This window comes from Camelina sativa, chromosome 15 (assembly GCF_030686135.1).
Source record: "Camelina sativa cultivar CO46 ecotype springtype chromosome 15, ASM3068613v1".
Classification (NCBI taxonomy): domain Eukaryota; kingdom Viridiplantae; phylum Streptophyta; class Magnoliopsida; order Brassicales; family Brassicaceae; genus Camelina; species Camelina sativa.
Genome location: NC_141894.1, coordinates 12392113 through 12412987, shown reverse-complemented (window position 1 = coordinate 12412987; position 20875 = coordinate 12392113). Strand labels below are relative to the sequence as shown.

The following is a 20875-nucleotide window of genomic DNA, read 5'->3' as shown; positions in this document are numbered from 1 at the left end:
GAAAAAATGTTTTTTTTCCCTCAAAAGTAGAAGAAATGTTCTTTCTTCTTTTTTTTTGGTCTGTAACAGACAGAAGAGAGGGGTCGGGTATTTTTCGGCGAAGGGTGAGGATGGCCAATGGAAAAGTCAAAATTTTACATGTTTTACTTTTAAGTTAAATTATTTTAGGGAAATATAATCACCGTACCACAAGTTTTGATGAAGGAACAAACGGATTTCGGGATTGGGGATTTGTTAAAGTGAGTTAAAGTGTATCATCTTGTTAGAAGTTTAACCCTACTATCATGCGATATATTACAAAAAAATGTCATTACATTTTAATTAATTTTATAATTAATAAATTAAAAGTTTATATTGGTTTATAAAATAAAAACAATATTTTAAAAATTATTTAATAGATTCTATTAATTGTTTCATAAATTTTAGAAAATAATAACAAACTAATATAAAATAATTATAAATTTTAATTTTATTTATAAAATTAAGATTAAATATATGCAATCGTTTAATAATGATATATATATATATATATATATTTTAAAAATAACATACAACATTACTTATATTTTAACATTATATCTTATTTATTAAATATTTTTTTGCACTATACATCAACACAGTGACATATTATTAAAATCTAAGAAATAAGAAATGTTCTATTTTATTCAAAATACTATATACAAAAAAATCAAAAAATTAAATCAAGATTTTTAAACACTACCGCTTCAATACAGAGTTTGTTTTATTTTCTAGATTTTACCAAATTTATATGATTCACGGATTTGAACATTATAGCATGTACCGAAGACAGGTTAAAACTAGAATATGAAACTAAATAAATTAAATGTACAAGATTATTAATATATAAAATATACCAAATAAAACTTTTACTATTATTTTATAAGTAACAAATTACACTAAAATTTATATAAAATTTATATAAATTTATATAATTATATCGTTTTTGTTCGGTTTGTTTGAAATCTTTTTGTCTTGCTTTGAGGGTAACCAAGTTTGTTAAGAACAATACTTGGGTTCACCCCTAGGGGTGAATCTCTTGATTTACCTCCTTATAAATTAATTAAGGAAATAAAATCTGTATACATTATTATAAAATTAAAAACTTTAAACCGTTCTTTTATAAACTCAAACCAATATATCATTTTATTCAAATTGTAAAATCTAAACACTAACCATCTCATTTGTAAACCCATACCGACATATAATTTAATTTTAATTATAAAATCTAAACCTAACCATCTCATTTGTAAATCCAAACCGACATATAATTTTTCTCTAATTGTAAAATCTAAATCCTAACCATCTCATTTGTGAACCCAAACCGACATATAATTTTATTCTAATTGTAAAATCAAAACCTTAACTACCTCATTAGTAAACCTAAACCGACATATAATTCCGTTTTAATTGTAAAATCTAAACCCTAACTACTTCATTTGTAAACCCAAACCGACATATAATTTTTTTTTAATTGTAAAATTCAAACTCTAATGATCACCTTATTTATAAACCCAAACCGATACATAATTTTTTTTTAATTTTAAAAATCTAAATCATGCCAATATTTAACTTTCCATAATTAAAAGTATACATAATTTGTTTACTTAATTTGTTTTGCTTTTTAATTTAAGTTTGATTTATTTTTAAAATGAAATATTAGATAAAAAAATTTTGATTGGTTGAGAGGAGAGGAGGTGAACAAAAGGGTTCACCCCTATATGTGAACCTAAGTATTTTTTTTGTGCTCAACACGTAGAGTTGTTGAACCTTTCAGGGGTGGGACTGAATTAAGACTTTTGTTATTCCCCTTTCCTTAGAAAATTAGGGCTGCCCACTTTTACTAGAACTATTTCTAATTAATTTTATAATCTATATAATAATAGTAATATTAATAAATGTAAAAATACAGTTACTTCTTTTCGTTGTATTTTTTATAAAATATTTTATTTTTATTTTTTGACAGATAATTGCTATGATTGAGTCTGTTGAAAATAGAGTTGTGTCTCTAAGAAACAATTGTTTATATTCAAATGTTCACATCTCTAAGAATTTATATATCTTTTATTTTTTTGGAAAATTTTCAAACTTTCTTTTCAACACAGATTTCCATAATAGAATGAATGAAATAGTTTGAAGTTCAATTTTCAAGGTCATTGTTTTCAACATACATAATTTTAACATTGTGATGTTAAAATGACTTCTGTGTGAAAAATCTATTGCAGTTTTGATTTATTTTATAAATTGTTGTAATATTTAATTATATTCAGTCTTTGAGCATAATTCTTTCATAATATTAATTTTATTTATTAAATCTAATAAAGGAATTTATTCTAACCATTTAATTGAACCGTTGCAACATTTAGTATATTTAATATGTAAAATCACATCACTTGGATAAACTCTTCATAAATTATTATTTATTAATTCTTAATTACTAAATAAATAGTTGTAACCTTTTAATTAAACCACAAAAAATTTGTTTATTGATGAACCATTAAAACTTTTGATTTATTATATTATATGAACCACTGCAACTTTTGGTAAATTTGATATAATTTTTTCTACAATACGAAAATATATTTTAATTTTTTTTTGTTGTCGTTTAATCATTGTCACTTTTGATTTTTTTTATCAATCCTTTTGTTGTGTATCGTTTATATTTATAGCCATCAAAACATTTTCTTTTATAAATGTCATATTTTTCATTACAACTCTTCTTTATGTTTTTTTTTTTCATTTAGTATTAGGATCGGACCCGTGCTACAGCGCGAGAAATATTTACAGAGATATATATGATCCGTAACATAATGAAATATGCTACATAACTATAATATGGTCGATTATAAAGAATCATTTTGTGTAATAAGTTTAGATAAAATATTATATTAAAAAAGAGTATATTCATAAAAAAAACTTTTTTTAAGTTGTAAAGATTGCATTCATAAAAATTACACACTCACAATGTAAAGATTGCATTAGTAAAAATTACACTCACAATGTATGTTACGGAGTAAGTAGATTATATTAAAAGTCTATTCTTAAATAAGTAATATTACAAAGTATGATACTGTTTAGCTAATTTTTTTACATGTTTTTTCCCATTCAATATTACATATATACCTTCAATAATTAATTTAAATTAATTACTCCAATGATTTTAAGATGTTCTGACCCATTAAAAAACTACATATATATCAATAAAAAGGAATTTTATTAACTACTCCAATAATATATCAATGATGGAGAAATCGAACTATGATTTGTCATAAAATAAAGAGAAAATAATAGACTTAGAAAATACTCTACATCAGAAGAATTAATGTAAATATATTCATAAAAAAATATTTGTGAACAGAAATATATTTATCGCTGACTATATGACGGCTAGTTTGAATACAAATTTTCTTTGGATAAATTACTCTACAATTAGAAATAGAATTTATATATTCGATTAAATATTATGAATATTCCAAATTGATGTTTCAAACAAATACAACATTAGGAATACATTAAATTTGTTTCGATCTTGTGATCATGGTCTCTCCTTTCTTTAACCCCTGATTTCCTATGGCATATTTAAAAAAGTTAACTATAAATTTAGATATAAGAAAAAATAAAAGGATATATATATATATATATATATATAATCTGAAAAAATCAATATCGTATTATATAAAGCTTGATGTCAAAGTTACTCATTAACGAGATCGTGACACATGTCAATTGTATCGATAAGATATCGACACGTGTCTAGATTAGTGCTTAACATGATTGCGACATGTGTCAAATTAACACATGTCAATTGTATCGATAAGATATCGACACATGTCCAGATTAGTGTTTAATTAACATGACTGCGACATGTGTCAAATTAACGATCTTAGATTTTGACACATTTCTAAGTTAATTGCAAAAAAATATTTACCAAACAATAAAAAACTAATCCAAAAGTAAAAAAAGGAAATATTTACCTATCGCCGTAAAGAAATAGAGCATATATCTTATTACATAAAAATGTATATTAAGTGGTATCTCATATCAAATCAAAACCTTAAGTACACTAGAAAATCATGAACAACAAAGAGACAAATACAAACCATGAGAAATCAGAAAACTTTGCTAGCAAAAGAAAACGGGGTATCATGAGTGATGATGAGATTGCTATGATCGAAAAGACACTTGGAGATGAACCTCATATAAGGCTGGATTTAACTATGCTTCATATATGGATAGACAAACTAAATCAATGTGTAAGTATAATATTTATATAGTGCTACACATATATCTTCGACTACTTCCACTTATCTGACTATTTTCACATCTATGAATAATAGACATCACATTATTTTTAAATTTTTCATTGATTTTCATTGTCTAACATAATTTACCAAAATACAGGGTTCCCAAATTACAAGTTCACAACTTAGACGAAGATACATACTTTTATTCTATTTGTCTTATACAATTTTAGATATGAATCTATGTACTATCAATATTTGTTTATTTCTTCTTTTTAATATTTTAATTTAATTATGCTGTAGCATTTTTAGATTTTAGTTATATTATTTAGTTAAAATTTGATTTTCTTATCAGAAATTCGTGATATTTTAAAATAAAAATTTCTATATTATTTTGAGTTTTTTTTTTTTTTTTTCAGTTAAAGATATGTAAGATCTTTATTTATTTATTCCTTTTAAAAAAAATATTTTAAATTTATTATGTTGTAATATTTTTAGATTTTTATATTTTTGTTTATATTTTATATCTAGAAATTATCTAAGACTCCTATATCATCGTGGTTATATTTTTTTATTTTTTAATTGTCTTTTAATTTTTCAAATTTTATTGGGTTGGTCATAAACTCATTGCAATCATGTAGATATTTTTCCGTCAGTTTTTCATCTAAAATATTTTTTGAGTAAACAATAAACAATTTTAGTGGTTAAACAAACTGTCACTACAAATTTTAGTGGTGAAGAAAACTACGTCAAAGTGAAAGTAAATAGACAAAATTGGCTTAATTTGTTCACAGAAACATTTTATAGTGTAAGAACATATTATTAGTGGTAAAACATAGAGTAAAATTGTATGTGGATGCTAATAAGATGACGCTTTGATGGGTTGATACCATGTAAAACATTTTGTGAATAAGTTGTTGAACTTTTTTAAAATTTTCATAATGGTTTCTGTTTGAAAAAATTTTGGTGGTCCATAATTTAACTTTAAGTTATTGTACAAATTATAATAATAATTTTAAAATATAAAAATATAAATTATTGTATTAAAGTAAAACCTTCTCTCTAACTAAAAATATGTATCTATTTATTTTCGGAAACTTTTTTCACTTATAAAAAACAATATATATATATATATATATATATATATATATATTTTTTAATTTTATTAAATCATTTTAAAACCTGCACGATGTGCGGGTCCTAATATATATATATATATATATATGACCAAAAAAAAATCAATATAAATTTTAATTCAGTTTGATAGTTATAATCTGAATGATAATTAGGTAAAATATTGAATGAAATCATATACATATCCGTATCACATAAGAACATATGAGTTTGATATAATTACAATTTTAGATTTTCCTGCAAAATACAAAAAAACATTAATTTACGTAATATTGGATAAAAAAAAACTTATTGCAAAGACATAGATGGGATGATGAAAGCTACATTATTAAACAAATAGCTATAAAAAATTATTGAAAAATTACAAAAAGTTATATTATCTTAAGAGAAATGATTTGCTATACATGACTACACACATGAAAAAGATTATAAGAATAAAAAGATTAGCTATACTAAATGCTAGGACCGGCCCTGTCTACACACCTGAAAAAAATTATAAGATTAAAAAGATTAGCTACACCATATGTAGTAAACAATGAGAATAATAAATCATTTGCTTGCAAATTCAAAAAAAAATTGCAAACGATAAATTCTCTATGATATAGATGAACAACTATGATAATAAAAATGAAAAGAGTTGCTTTAAAGATGCAAATGATCGATTATCAATTATCAATTTAAAGGCTAAGAAGAGTCGGCTAATCATTAGCACAAATTAGAATATATTCTCTTAATATCTATATATACATTTTCCAAGTACATTTAGCAAATAAATCCTAGAGTTGCCACCTATTTACAAGACTGCCATTGTAGTTAATATTTAATATAAAATGTTTAACAACCAAGATTTATCTTTAACAGAAATCTATAGATTAACTAATTGAGTGTAAAATCTCCTAGCTGAGATCTCGGCTATTCTTTCTCTTTTACAAAACGATTTTTAGAAACAAACTAATTGATTAGATTTAATATCTTTCCAAAACAGATTTTACGAGATAGAGTGGGTAATTTAAAATCGAGAATTTGTTACTAATGCCCTTTCTTTGATACCCCTTTTTAATAATACCCCCTTTGATGATCATTTTTAATTATATCCTTCCATTATTTTTTAAAGACATTTTTGCCCTTGTTTTATAATTATACCGACAATCTTATTATACCTTCGCCGTCGACCTTCTTCGTCTTCGTCATCGTCTCTTCTTCTCCGGAGACATCTCTCCTTCTCCGGTCGGATCTCTCCTCCGCCGTTATCATTGTTTCTCCCATCATCTTCGTCTTCGTCTCTTCTTCTCCGGAGACATCTCTCCTTCTCCGGTCGGATCTCTCGTCCGCCGTTATCACTGTTTCTCCCATTGTCTTAGTTCTCTCTTTTAGTTCGTCGTCTCTTCTACCCCCTTCGTGTAAGTGTTTCTCCCATCGTATTGAGCAATTGAATTTTTAGGTCTTATAAAGCAAATCTCTCCTCCGCCGTTATAAATTGAATTTTTTTAGGTCTTAATCACTTGCTCTTTTACATCTGTTCGTGATAATAAAGTCTTTTTCTCCCATCGTGTAAGCTTGTTTCTGTATTTTTGTTTTGATTTCAGTTTCAACTTTGTGTTAGCTATTAGATTGTTGTTTTGATTTCAAATTTGATGTCAGAATTTTTTTAGGTCTTAACACTTGCTCTTTTAGATCTGTTCGTGATAATAATGTCCTTTATTAGATCTTTGGACATCTACTGTTATTCTTTGATATAGTTGTTCGGATCTCTCTTCTTTTAATGTAGTTTTATTGGTTTGTTTTGTCAGGATTTGTTTGGGTGTACAAATGATTGAATTGTATTCAGTATGTTGTTTGTGGAAGTTGAACAACAACATTCATTGGGAATTTGAGATGGATAATGAAAGGGGAGTTTCTTTGATTAACATTGATGAGAATACTAGATTTAGTGAGTTGGTAAAAACTCTATTAGAAGATTTTCACATTGATATTCAGGCACAATGTTTAAAGCTTAGTTATTCATTGCCTGCTAAGTCTTCTACTATAGGTAGTATTCCTATCTTTATTAGAAATGATAGGCAGCTTGAAGCTTTTAAACTCAAATATGCACAAAGTGGAGGAGTTCTTCATCTATGTGTTACTGTTGAGGATTTTTGTGAGATTGTAGAGCAGGTATTTTTAGTAAACTCATTCTCTTGTTCTTTCTAATATTGTTTTAGAAAAGTAACTGATTTGAGGAATGTTTCTTTATCAGGGTCAACCTAGCTCTACTCCTTTTATTGAAAGTGTTACTGCTGTTACTCAGGTCGAGAGTGATCCTCCTGCTGCTTCTTCAAGTCAATATACTGGCACTTCTGATGATTTTACTGCTATTCATTCTCAGGTAACTTACATTTAAACACTTAAAAAAAACCTTTTGAAAACGGTTGTAAACCTTATTACATCCTTTGAAATAACTTGTAAAACCTTTTAAATAACTTTTAAAACCTTTTAAATAACCATTGATTTGTACTTTCAGGGTCAACCAATACCAAATCCATATGTCGAGGGTGTTCCTCGTTTTTATTGTTCTCCTGTTGCTTCTTCAAGTCAATATACTGGCAATTCTGATGATTTTACTTCTACTCATACTCAGGTAACTTACATTTAAAGACTTTAAAAAACCTTTTGAAAACGGTTGTAAACCTTATTAAATCCTTTGAAATAACTTGTAAAACCTTTTAAATAACTTTTAAAACCTTTTAAATAACTTGTAAAACCTTTTTAAAAACCATTGATTTGTACTTTCAGGATCAACCAATACCAAATCCATATGTCGAGGGTGTTCCTCGTAACATGACAACCTCTGTTGGGTATCCATCTGGTTCTTCACACTCAACTGGTCTAATTGATGTTGATTCGCTGTTTTGTGGAAAGTTATTCAAAGACAAAACAGAAATGAGAAGTCAGATGCGGATGTATGCAGTCAAGCATAGTTTTGAGTTTCATACTTTTAAGTCAGACAACAAGAGGTATGTTCTTAAATGTATTGATGAAAAATGTAGTTGGAGGCTACGTGCAACTAAGGCTAAAGCATCAGATAGCTTTGTTGTTCGAAAGTATATTAGTCAGCACAGCTGTGACTCTGCTTTAAGGAATGTTAATCATCGCCAAGCATCTGCAAGGACTTTGGCTGGTTTGGTTAGTAACCATTTTGCTGGAGGAAAGCTTCCTCTCAGACCCAAATAGCTCATGGAAATTTTTAGGAATGACCATGGAGTTGGTGTCCCGTACTCAAAAGCATGGAGAGCTCAAGAACATGCATCAGAACTTGCTAGGGGTATACCTGCTGATAGTTATGAGGTTTTACCGAGTTGGTTTCACATGATAGAAAAGAAGAATCCAGGTACTATCACTTACATCAAAGCTGATTCTGATAATAAGTTTAGATATGGTTTTCTGGCTTTTGGTGCATCAATTAGAGGTTTTAAGTTGATGAGAAAAGTTATTTCTATTGATGGCGCCCATTTGAAATCAAAATATAAAGGGACTTTGCTTGCTGCATCAGCTCAGGATGGTAATTTTCAGTTGTATCCTATTGCTTTTGCTGTTGTTGATTCTGAGAATGATGCATCATGGGATTGGTTTTTGCGGTGTTTGAAGACTATTATTCCTGATGAAGAGGATCTAGTTTTTGTGTCTGATCGAGCTTCTTCAATTGCAACTGCGCTATCAGTAAATTATGTACATGCTCATCACGGGATCTGCACTTTCCACTTGCAAAAGAACCTGGAAACACGATTTAGAGCTTCTGCTTCTCTTCTTCCAGTTGTTCATGATGCTTCAAGAGCTTACACTCAGTATGATTTTGATTATTTGTTCAGTCAAATTTCCAATGGTGATCCGGATCTTGGAGAATATCTTTGGCAAGCTGATATTAGGAAATGGTCAAGTGCATCTAATTGTGCCGAGTCCATTAACTCCAGGTTAAAAGAGACTCGTGAGTATCCAATTGTCTGCCTGTTTGATACAATCAGGTCTATTTTGACTAGGTGGTTTAATGAACGACGTGAGGAGAGCTGTCGACATCCATATGCTATTACTACAAAAGTTGGGAATAAGATGAATGAATCTTATAATACTACTATCCGCTGGCTTGAAGTTAGTCAAGTAAATGAAAATATCTTCGAGGTTAAAGCAGCTTTAAAGACATATATGGTGAATTTGGACACAAGGAAATGCACATGCTGTATGTTTGATATTGACAAATTCCCTTGTGCACATGGAATTGCTGCTGCCAAACATGTCAATCTCAATGAAAACATGTTTGTTGATGATTATCATTCCACTGAAAGGTTATAACTCTCTTCTTTAATAAGGTATTTAAAAGGTTGCTAAAGTAACGGATCCGACAGGTTTTTACAATGTTTTAAAAGGTTTTAAAAGGTTTTATAAGTTATTTATAAGGTTTATAAACAGTTTAAAAAAGGTTTTACAAGGTTTTACAAGGTTTTTCAAAGGTTTATCAAAGTTATATTAGTCTTATCTTCCTCTTTTTTATTTTACAGATGGCGTTTAGCATATTCAGAGAGCATTCACCCAGTAGGTGATATGGAGTATTGGGAGATTCCAGAGAGTGTTAGTACTTCTATTCGGCCACCTTCTACTCGTATACCTAGTGGCAGGCGAAAGAAAAAGAGAATAGCTAGTTCATGGGAGTATGGAAAGGCTAAGACAAATTCAAAACAATACAAATGCAGTAGGTGCGGTCAGTGTGGACACAACAAATCTAGTTGTGTTGCAGCTATCTAACTCTCTCTCTCTCTCTCTTTAATTCAACTTGAATTTGTTCTTTTTAATAAAATATTTTCAGTCTGTGGTGTTGTAAACTCCATTTTCTCAGAATTTTTTTTCAGATTTTACAGTTTTAAATCATTATAAACAACTTGTACTGCCTTTTAAAATAGCAAGTCGTAATGTTTTAAAATCATTTACAAACAACTTGTAAAATCTTTTAAAACATGTTAAAAAACCATATATACTCTTGTAAAACCCTACACCGATTAAAAACCATATATATATACCTTTTAAAACAACTAGTAAAACCTTATAAAACATGTTAAAAACCTTTTAAAACATGTTGAAATCCATATATACTCTTGTAAAACCCTACAACGATTAAAAACCATATATATAAACTCTTGTAAAAAGCAAGTCGCCACACTCTCTCTCTCTCTCTTCCCCTTCCCCTTCCCCTTCCCCTTCCCCTTCCTCTTACTCTTCTTCATCTCTCTCTCTCTTCTCTCTCACTGCAAAAACCCTAAATTTCTTTTGATTTCACCATCTTCAGTCTCCTTCACTTCTTCGTAATCAAACACCAAGCAAAACCCTCCAACGATTTTAGATGATTTGAAGAGATAGAGACGATTTCGAATTTTGATTTCGAATCGCTTAAGTTTTTTTTGTGGAAGACGATTGAAGGGGTAATATGCGAAGAGTCACTTGGAAACACACGAAAGGGTAAGATTTTAATGGATAAGATTTCGAAGGGTTAATTTATTGAAGGGGTATTACGCGAAGCGTCGCTTTGGTTCGGTTTTAATTAAGCGTTGAAGGGTTACTTTTTGTAAACCAAAGCGACGCTTCACCTATTATATATACATTATGTCTCACGATAACTCCTCAATCATCTCTCAGATTCGAAAACCTTTGTCTCCTAAATCATCTCCCAGATTCGAAAAATCAATTTACATTCTTCCTTCAATCCGTCAGAAATGGCCCGTCGTTCTCCTTCAAGCCTTATAAGGACTGATCTGAGATGTCTGAACAGGGATCGTTCGCCAAACATCACAGCAGGTAAACACATACATCTTCAGAGTAGATTTGTTTTACTGTTAAGGATAAAAGAGATTGAGTGTTTGCCTTTTTTTTAGTAACTGTTGATGACGACATTTTTCGTTGGGAGGCTACTCTAATCGGACCGGTGAATACTCCTTATGAAGGGGGAGTGTTTAAACTTAGGCTTACTTTTCCACATGATTACCCAAGAAGTCCCCCCAAGGTATCTATTTTTGATTATACTCCTTTTTATTTTAGCAAGCATGATTATTAGTACTTCTTTTTTACAGCAACTCAATAGTTTTTTAAATAAAATTTCTTGATTATGCAGGTTGTTTTCATCACAAGAATTTGCCACCCAAATGTAGCAGATAGGAGAGGCATTCACCTAAAAGGTTTGAGGCGCGATTGTTGGACTCCCATGTCCATTGTTAAGCTTTTCAAGGAATTAGTGGAGAAGTTGATTGAACCAGAGGTCAATGATGAGGAACAGACCATTGAATATCTTGCTAACCTCTACAAATCTGATAGGAGAAGGTTTGAAGCCATGGCTAGAGAGATGATTAATCAATATGCTGGGAGAGGAAACTGAGATAGTTCATATCTATTTTTAAGAACTCTTGAATAATTTATCTTGTTTTTGTTCTTTGTAATAAAATATTTCAGTCTCTACTCTTGTAAACTCTATTTTAAAAAATATTTTTTATTCAGAGTTTACTGTTTTAATATTAGAAAAAACTTGTAAAGCTTTTAAAAAAGCAAACCAAATTGATATATATCATTATAAACCATTTGTAAAACCTTTTAAAATTTCTAAAAACAAGATATAATCTTAAAAGTTTAAAAGGTTTAAAAGATTTATATGCCCGTTTAAAAGGTTTTAAAACCATCTAAAAATGTTTTAAAAGGTTTTTAACACTTTTAAAGCTCTCTTAAAACCTTTTAAAACCTTTTGAAGCATAAAATAATATTAACCCGTTTTAGAAGATTTAACCTTTTAAAAGATTTTAAAAGGTTTTTAAAACCTTTTAAAACCTATAAACAGTTTTATTTATAAAAATGTACTTGCAATAACTTGCAACGAATGAAAAGAAATAACTTTACATTAAAAGGACAATTTTTTTAAATATACTTGCAAACTAAACATTGAAATACTATTCTATTCTATATTCTTCTTGATGTGATCACGTTTATATACCAGCAATAATTTCTAAATGGTTTTTAAAAGAGTTTCAATGGTTTTAAAAAGTTTTTTTAAAGGTTTTAAAAGATGTTAAAAAAGTTTTCAAAAACTTCTAAAATTCTTTTAACCCGTTTTAGAAGATTTAACCTTCTAAAAGGTTTTAAAACCCTTTTAAAAGGTTTTAAAACCCTTTTTAAAAACAGTTTTTTAAGCAATAACCTCGTATATTAGGCAAGTTTGAACAAACTACTCATGTATAACTAAACTGTTTATAGGATTAACACCATTTAAAAAGTTTTACAAGCGAAAAGAAATAACATAACATTAAAAAAATTTTTAAAAATCTACTTGCAAACTAAACATTGAAATACTTTTCCATTCATTATTTCTTCTTAATGCGACCAGCAAGATGCCAAATTCCTTAACCTAAGTATTTGTCCTTGTAAACCTGCAAAATAAAACAAAAATATAAGTTAATATTAAATAACAGTAAAATGTGCATAAAATCTTTAGATAACAAAAGTCGAGGTTCACTAACCTTTAATTTTGAAAACATTCTGGTACCAAGGTATCTCATTTGTGGAGTAACATCTTTAGGAATTTTGTCAGGATGAAGAATTAATATTGCCCTCCTTGTTACTTTTTTTACATCTTCTTTAGTCATCAAATCCATGGCATAGACTTTTTCCCACTTATTCCCTTGCCAAAGATACTACAATGTAGAACATCCAAATTTTATTAATGTTTAACGCCTATGATAACAAGTATATGATTTTTTCAAACTTACTTTATCAATTGACGAAAGCATAGTTTTGAGGTCCTCGCTCTTCGACCAAGAAGTTATAACTTCCTCGATTTGTTTCATTTCTTCGTCACTTATATTGTTCTCCTGCGTAGTAGGTGTTTGCACTAATACAAACATAAGAAACAAAATATTATATGTCATTTTCAACAGGGAAAATCATTTATAATAAAGACTTCAACAACTTACAACTGCCCATTTCCTGGCTGGTGTGATATTGTTGTTGGCTTGGGTCTTCTTGTTGAGTGGGAGCTTCTTCTTGGCTTGGGTCTTCTTGTTGAGTGGGAGCTTCTTGTTGGCTTGGGTCTTCTTGTTGAGTGGGAGCTTCTTCTTGGCTTGGGTCTTCTTTTTGAGTGGGAGCTTCTTCTTGGCTTGGGTCTTCTTCAGTATCTGAAATATTAATACACTCTTCGTCATCCGATATAATAGTGTACGCTTCTTCTTGGCTTGAGTATACATCATCAGCACTGTTAGGCTTCTCATCCTGCATAAATAATGATATTTTTTTTTAACCATATGTAAATTATTTTCAAATATGTTTTTACAAGGTTTTTAAAATTTGTCGATCATATTCAAGTAACACATACCTTATCATTATTCATATCCTCTTCTTGTGGATCATTTTCATTAGTATCCTGGGTATTTTTTTCAGGAATAACACTTGGGTCCCCTCTCAAGTCAGTATGTTTCTCATGTTGATAATCTTGATTATCTTCTTTAGATACCTAGAAATGTTGTAAATTTTGTTAATACTATTTAAAACACTAGCAAAACCTTTGAAAACGATTATATGATTTTGTTAAAAACTCTTTAAAACACTTTTAAAATGATTTTAAAAGGAACTAAGTTTTTTTTTCACTTACAAATTTACTTGGAGAAGGTGGTACTTCCTCTTCTTCAAAATCGGGGGCAGAGGCTCGTACTTCCTCTTCTTGAAAAGAAGTGGCAGAGGCTTGTACTTCCTCTTCTTGGAAAGCAGTTGCAGAGGCTGGTACTTCCTCTTTTTGGGAAGCAGTTGTAGAGGCTGGTACTTCCTCTTCTTGAAATGCAGTTGCCGAGGCTGGTACTTCCTCTTCTTGAAATGCCCTTGATTCCCATTGTGGTGTTGCAGCAGCAGTAGTGATCCCCACATGATTCTCCAGTCTCACTAATCTTTTGTGAGTAAGTTGACATGTTTTTAAAATCATGTCAATTTTCTCACTAAAAGATATTCTTTTTTTTTTTGTTAGTTTGATTCAAGAATGGCCCTGCAGCTTCTCTCACACGCTTTTTTTGATTTTGTTCTCCCTTTTCAACTTGAATAAATCCTTGAATCCATTCCTCCTTAGTCATCCTATAGCCTTGGATTACAAGTTTAACAACTTCGTCAAAATCCTTGTCTTCATCATTCGGTGGCAAAACCAAATGGCTATATTCATCGGGATCACCGACAATTGTTTTCACTTCAAACTGCAAAGAAAAATCGATTCATATTATATATCAAAAGTCTTATATAGATATTGTAAAACCTTTTAAAACTCTTTTATAACTCTAGAAATCCCTTGTAAATCCGTCGTAAAGTCTTGTAAACCAGTTTAAAACACATCGTAAATCTAAATTACATTACTAACATTTTTTTAAAAGGGTTTACAATGTGTTTTAAAACTGTTGGAAAACAAAAAAAAAAATAGTTCTAGAGAAGTAATGGTACCTTGCAAGACTCGAAAACAAATTTTATTTCATTGAATTTTGGGGAAGATGTCTTTTGCCATTGCAAGATCAGTGGGAGATGTTGATTTTGGCTTGAAATGCTTTCCCTAACACCAAAATGTTCCCCTAGCTGTCGAACTGAAGATAACAACCAGATTTGGATTGCAAATGGAAAGCCAGCCATTCCATACTGTTTCTTTGCCAACGTTCCCACAGTCATTTGTTTCACATCTCTCACTAATGATTCGTAAGCAATTTCACCCCAAGGATACTTACAGAAATTCTCAAAACTACTTGCTCTCAGCAAATTCTTTAAGGGAATTTGAACTACAGGATTTTGAGCTATCAATATCCCCTCCACTAGTATCAAAGCACCTAATCTAATTCTTTCCTCTGCTTTCATGTCTTTTCCTTTAACTTTCAAAGTATCAAGAAGACGTTTGCAGGTCATTTTATCATTCATCCACAAATCTTTTTTCGATGTAACAGTACCTGATGGAATAGTGCCTACGGAAAGGCCTGTTGTAATGACGAATTCCCTTAGCGAAAATCGCATAGGTTGATCATCAAATGCAAACCAGAGCTTGTTTTTCGCAGACAAAATCCTCCTCTGCAGTAAGTGGTGGACCAGTTGACACGAGAAGTTGATATTTTCCCGATTAACAAATTCTATAATTGGACCCAAGAAAGACTTCTCTAACTGCTGGAACTCTTTTCTTTTTAATGCATTCTTTACAGTCGCCAAAACAGCTTGCTCTGAAGAATATTTAATAACTCTTTCTAATGTATCTCCCTCTATGCCTGGCGTGATTAATCTTTTTGGAAAGCACAGTTTCTTCGCAGAATCTTCAAAATTACTCATATCGCAAAACCTGTCAACATTGTTTACAGAGAACATATTCAAGACATGCACCCAAGATCCTTTATAAATCCTATTTTAAAACCAATTTAAAACTTTTTAAAGACATTGATAAATTTCCAACCTTCATATTCCGAGTTCACCAAAACATCATAAAATTTCATATTGAAATAGAAATTGAAGTCAAAATTAAATTCCAAACCAAACTTACAAATGGGAGAAGAAGAGACGACAAATTCGAATAGAGGACTGAGAGGAAAAACGAGGGAGAAGAAGAGTCCGTAATTCGACAAAGAGAAATTGCAATTTGAAGTCCTCGCGTACCCAATCAGCCGACTCCTACTTTCAATCCGACGATTTCGTGTCTGCAATCCGACGAAATCGAGAACCCAATTTAAGCAAATACAGATTTGAGTGAATTCCGCGACTTTCAACCTCCCAGACGGAAAACTGTACTTTTTGAAAGAGAAACCCTTGCTTTTAGGGACAATTGATACAGGGGGGAGTGGAGGTTATATTTCACTATTGGGCCTAGGCCTAGGGCTTTCACCCTTATTATACAAAAACATTATAAAATCATTTAAAACATAGTATTAAAACCATTTAAAAGTTTTTACAAGCGTTTTAAAACGGATTTTAAAAGGTTAAAAGGGTTTTGTTTTGGGTATTTCAATGAATTTAAAGGATTTACAAGTGTTTTAAAACGTATTTTAAAAGGATTAAAAGAGTTTTTTTTGGGTATTTCAATAAATTTTATAGGATTTACAAGAGTTTTAAAATGTTTTTAAAAGGATTCGGAAATGATAAACAACGTTTTAAACTTCATTGTAAATACCTAAAACTTAAACGAAGTATATATATAAAAGGAGTAACTTAACATATTTTTAGAATAGTGTCACAGTAAAAAAAACTAAAATATTGTTCTTGATGCAATAAGCTAAAGCACCATTCCTGCGATCATGTTCATATACCAGCAAGATGCAAACTTCCATTATCCTAGTCATTTTGTAATTCTGCAAATATAATATAATTGATGTTAGAACCATTTAAAATACATTGCAATACAAAAGTTGTTAACCCATCTAAAACCAGTTTAAATAACCATGTAAAAACCTACACTGACCTGCAAAGATATCAACCGCCATTTTCTTCCGTAAATCACCAATTGACTCATTTTTAAGATTGCCATGTGTTGTTATGCTCATAGCCAAACATTCGATTGTCTTCAGCATGAAGACACCACTATCTTCAATCTTATCAACCTATCAAGAAAAAACAAAGTGAAGAGTCCAAAGTATTTACAGAGACCATATCAAAAAACTAGAAAACAAGCTCAACAGTATTTACCTGAGGTATGCAATTTATAATATTGATTCTGAACGGAGATTTCTCTTATCATTTTTCATCCCAAACTTCTTCTGGGCAATATAAGGCATTGCAACAGCATATGCACCCACCTATTTGTCTTTAATTTTGTTGGTGTAGAAATGCTTGCCTTAGTCGTGGATAATCAACTCCTTCTTCTCCAAATTGATCATCAATGGCATCCAAAGCCTTTCCTTAACCAACATTGGCGCCAATATTTTATTTGTAGGTGCTTCCTTGAAGAGTTGACTGAATCCTTCTTCAGGGAACTCATATTCATCTTTGTTGTCAACGAATATTGAGTAATATTCATCAGTCTCTCTCAAAAAAGAAGTTTCAGCCAATGTCAATGCTTTGCTTTTAAAGAAGTGCGGATGACTTTCTTCTCTTCTGCTTAACAACTTCACAACTGTATCAACATGCTAAACAACAACAAAAAACAGATTAGAACAAGTCTTGTTGTCAAATATTTCATATAAATAAGTTCAGACCCGGTCACACATCATCTTGTAAACCAATTTAAACACATTGTAAATCTTTGAAAACGCTTAGAAGACATATTTTAATTCCTTTTAAAACCTTTTAAACCCTTTTAAAACCTTTTAAACCCTTTTAAAACTCTTTAAAACCTTTTTAAAACCTTTTTAAAACCCCATGAAACGTTAACAACACATTTGTAAAACCTTAAGCTTTGTAATCATACCATTGTTGTTAACGACTTCCCTGGCGTCTCTAGTGTTGTGAACCACTTGGCATCAACTTTTTTACCCAGAATTGTTAGTTGCCTACATCCAAAAATAAATAGAATAATCATGAATACTTACAAAACCATGAATACATCTGTTAAAAGACTAATTGAACTTTTACTTTTGTTGCTAGAAACTAAAACTTACTTTGTTTTCTTTGAATTCTTCCAGTCACTAAATACATCTAACCGGGTCTTATCAACTTTGGAAAAAGGATAAAGTATTGGGTCCTTCTTCTTCTCGGCCGTGTAAGGCGGCTGAGTGTGAATAGAAGGAATTGTATTTCGTTCACTTTTTCTTTGCACACCACCAACATCATCAGATTTACTCTTCTTTTTCTGTGGCTTTACAAAACAAAAAAATTTTGCACTTTATATCGATACACTGGAAAACATTTTAAATATCTCATAGAAATAATTAAGTTAGATACATACCCCTTCTCTAGCTTGAATATCAGCATCTGGGTTGTCACTTGGTTTACGCTTCTTCCTCTGTAGTGCCTCAAGATAATCACAATTTTTTGTAAAACATTTAATAAAATGTATAACATTATACAACTAGTTACTAACCTCTTTTCTGTTCATAACATCATCATCACCATCATTGCTTTGCTTACACTTTCTCTGCAGTTCATCATTTTCTTGGTTTACTTGATGAAATCTTTTAAAATACTCATAACAACTATATAAAAAATTAATAATTTACCTGTTTTCTCTCTCTCAAAACTCTCTTCTTACTGCTTGCTCCCTTCTCTTTATCCATGCTTTTATCTTTTTCACTATCCTCATCTTCTTCAGAAAGAAGATCAAATTTTGGTGTAGAAGGGCGTGGAGAAGGAGATTTATCCTTCAAAGATGATAACAATTGTGGTTTACAACAGGCTTTTAAAAGGATATTTGAGAACTTATAAAAATACTAGATATATGTACCTTTGGTGTTTCTTCAAAGTAATTACCATCATCACCACCAGTTTTTTGAGTGTTTTCATCATCTGCAGCGTAGCTCCCATCTTGTGTGTTTGACGGACGGACAGAATCTGCAGACTGGCTTTCTACGAAATCTTCTCTAGCAATATCTCCATCAACATTTTGTTTGCCAGCCTGCCACAAAACAAAAGAACATATAACAACATCATTTTTAAGGTTTTACATTCTGTTTCAAAAGGGTTTTAAAAGGTTTAAGTCACTATGGTTGCCCTTTAATCAGTGTTATGCTGTAAATCCGTTAAAAACACTTTTTAAACAGAAAAACTTTTAAAATAGATACTGACCTCTTCATTTATAACCTCTTCATTTCTATTTTGTCCATCTTCATCTTCGTGAGACTGCAAAGGGAAAAGAAAAAAAAGGACCTCAGTTTAAAGAGTTTAGTGTCTAATATATGCGAAAAGGTGCGATCTTGTAATCTTACTCCTTTATCCTTATCTTTCCCTGATGTGGTTTTGACAGCTTCTTCAATGGCTTCTAGTCTTTTGTTGAAGTCATCTAACATAAAGAGGATTATGTCAAGTTTTTCTGAATCTGACAAAATTTTCTCCATTTTCTCTTGTTTCTCAAAGACTGGCAATTTTTCCCCCATTTTGTCACCCAACTCTCCCAAAACATAGTAAATATCAACTAATCAAGAAGACCATTCTTCTTTCTTCAACCTATAGCCTTTCATAACCAAGCCAATAACTTCTTCAAAATCATTGTCATCTTTATCAACCAAATGCTTATATTCTTGTGGATCTCCAATTATTTTTTTGACTTCAACCTACAAAAATAATCAAAATCCATCAAAACAAAACTCATCAAATATAGATAACCAATGAATAATCAAAACTACACTTTTAATAGAATTCAAAACTTACACAAGTTGCTGTCTTAATAGCTTCAACAATATCATCAAACCTTGCAAAACGACTTGATTGCCAGTTGAGAATCAGTGGATAGAATGTTCTGGAAAAATTACATCTTCTCGCAAATGTATCACCAAAAATTGGAACAGCACTCAAGGCCCATATATATAATGCCATGGGAAATCCCTTGACACTATAGTGACCTTTTGACCAAGTATTTTTATCGAATTTCTGAATGCATGTGGCAAGAATGTTATATGCTTCCTTGCCCCATGGTTGGGCTGTATACATCTCGAAATCCGATGCATGCTTAAGCCTAGACAGAGGTATCTTCTCTGTTGAATTTGGTGTCATCAAAATAGCTTCTGTTAATACCACTGCAGCGAGGCATTCCTTTTCCTTGTCATCCAAAGGTTCTTCACCCTCTTCTGGTTCATTAAATAGTCGATATTGAAGTTGAGTTAAAGTGTAATCTCCTCTCACCGCCCAAGAATATGGTTCACTAATTGGATCTTTGCCGTTATTCCTTGGTTCTCTATGAATAGATTCGCATTGAATCCCTATGTTTAATAAAACAATGATGTTAGTTTGTTCAAACTTGCCTAATATAAACTGTTCTAAAACCCTTTCAAATCCCTTTTAAAAGAGTTTTAAAAGGGTTTTAAAACTTCTAAAACGGGAAAAACCCTTTTACAATAGTTTTAAAAGGTTTTAAAAAGGTTTTAAAAAGGTTTTAAAACCCTTTTAAAACCCTTTTACAATAGTTTTAAAAGGTTTTAAAAAGGTTTTAAAAGGGTTTTAAAAGGGTTTTTAAAAGGGTTTTAAAAGTGTTTTAAAACTTTTAAAACGGGAAAACCCCTTTTACAATAGAGTTTTAAAAGGGTTTTAAAAGAGTTTAAAAGAGTTTTAAAAGAGTTTTAAAAGGGTTTTAACGGGCTTTTAACAATTTTAAAGTTTAAAGGGGTTTTAAAAGGTTTTAAAAGGGTTTTAAAAGGGTTTTAAAACCATTGCAAACACTTTATAATTACCTGTTGTAAGGAAGAACTCTCTCAAGGAGAACCGAAGAGGTTGCATGTCGACTGTAAACCATAAGTTTCTCCCTCTTGTCTTCAGCCTTCTCAGCATCAAGTAGTGGAATATTTTTCCAGAAAATCTGATGTCTCTGGCCGAAAGTTCGATGATGTGCCCAAGGAAGGAAG

At 30.5% G+C, this 20875-nt stretch overlaps 1 protein-coding gene and 2 pseudogenes across 1 annotated transcript; 2 read left to right on the top strand and 1 right to left on the bottom strand.

Annotated features, from left to right (window-relative positions):
- The first annotated feature begins 8210 nt into the window (after positions 1–8210).
- On the top strand, positions 8211–10166 carry LOC147926553 (uncharacterized; annotated as a pseudogene).
- A 962-nt stretch (positions 10167–11128) lies between these two features.
- Positions 11129–11784, top strand: LOC147926552 (ubiquitin-conjugating enzyme E2-16 kDa pseudogene; annotated as a pseudogene).
- Positions 11785–17979: 6195 nt separating this feature from the next.
- LOC104748416 (uncharacterized) lies at positions 17980–19414 on the bottom strand. Its single transcript, XM_087487099.1, has 6 exons — positions 19247–19414; positions 18766–18936; positions 18542–18682; positions 18406–18459; positions 18271–18327; positions 17980–18180 (listed from the first exon to the last, which is right to left on the bottom strand). Exons 1-6 carry the CDS (start codon positions 19412–19414, stop codon positions 17980–17982), a joined length of 792 nt encoding a protein of 263 aa, XP_087343225.1.
- Positions 19415–20875: the final 1461 nt, after the last annotated feature.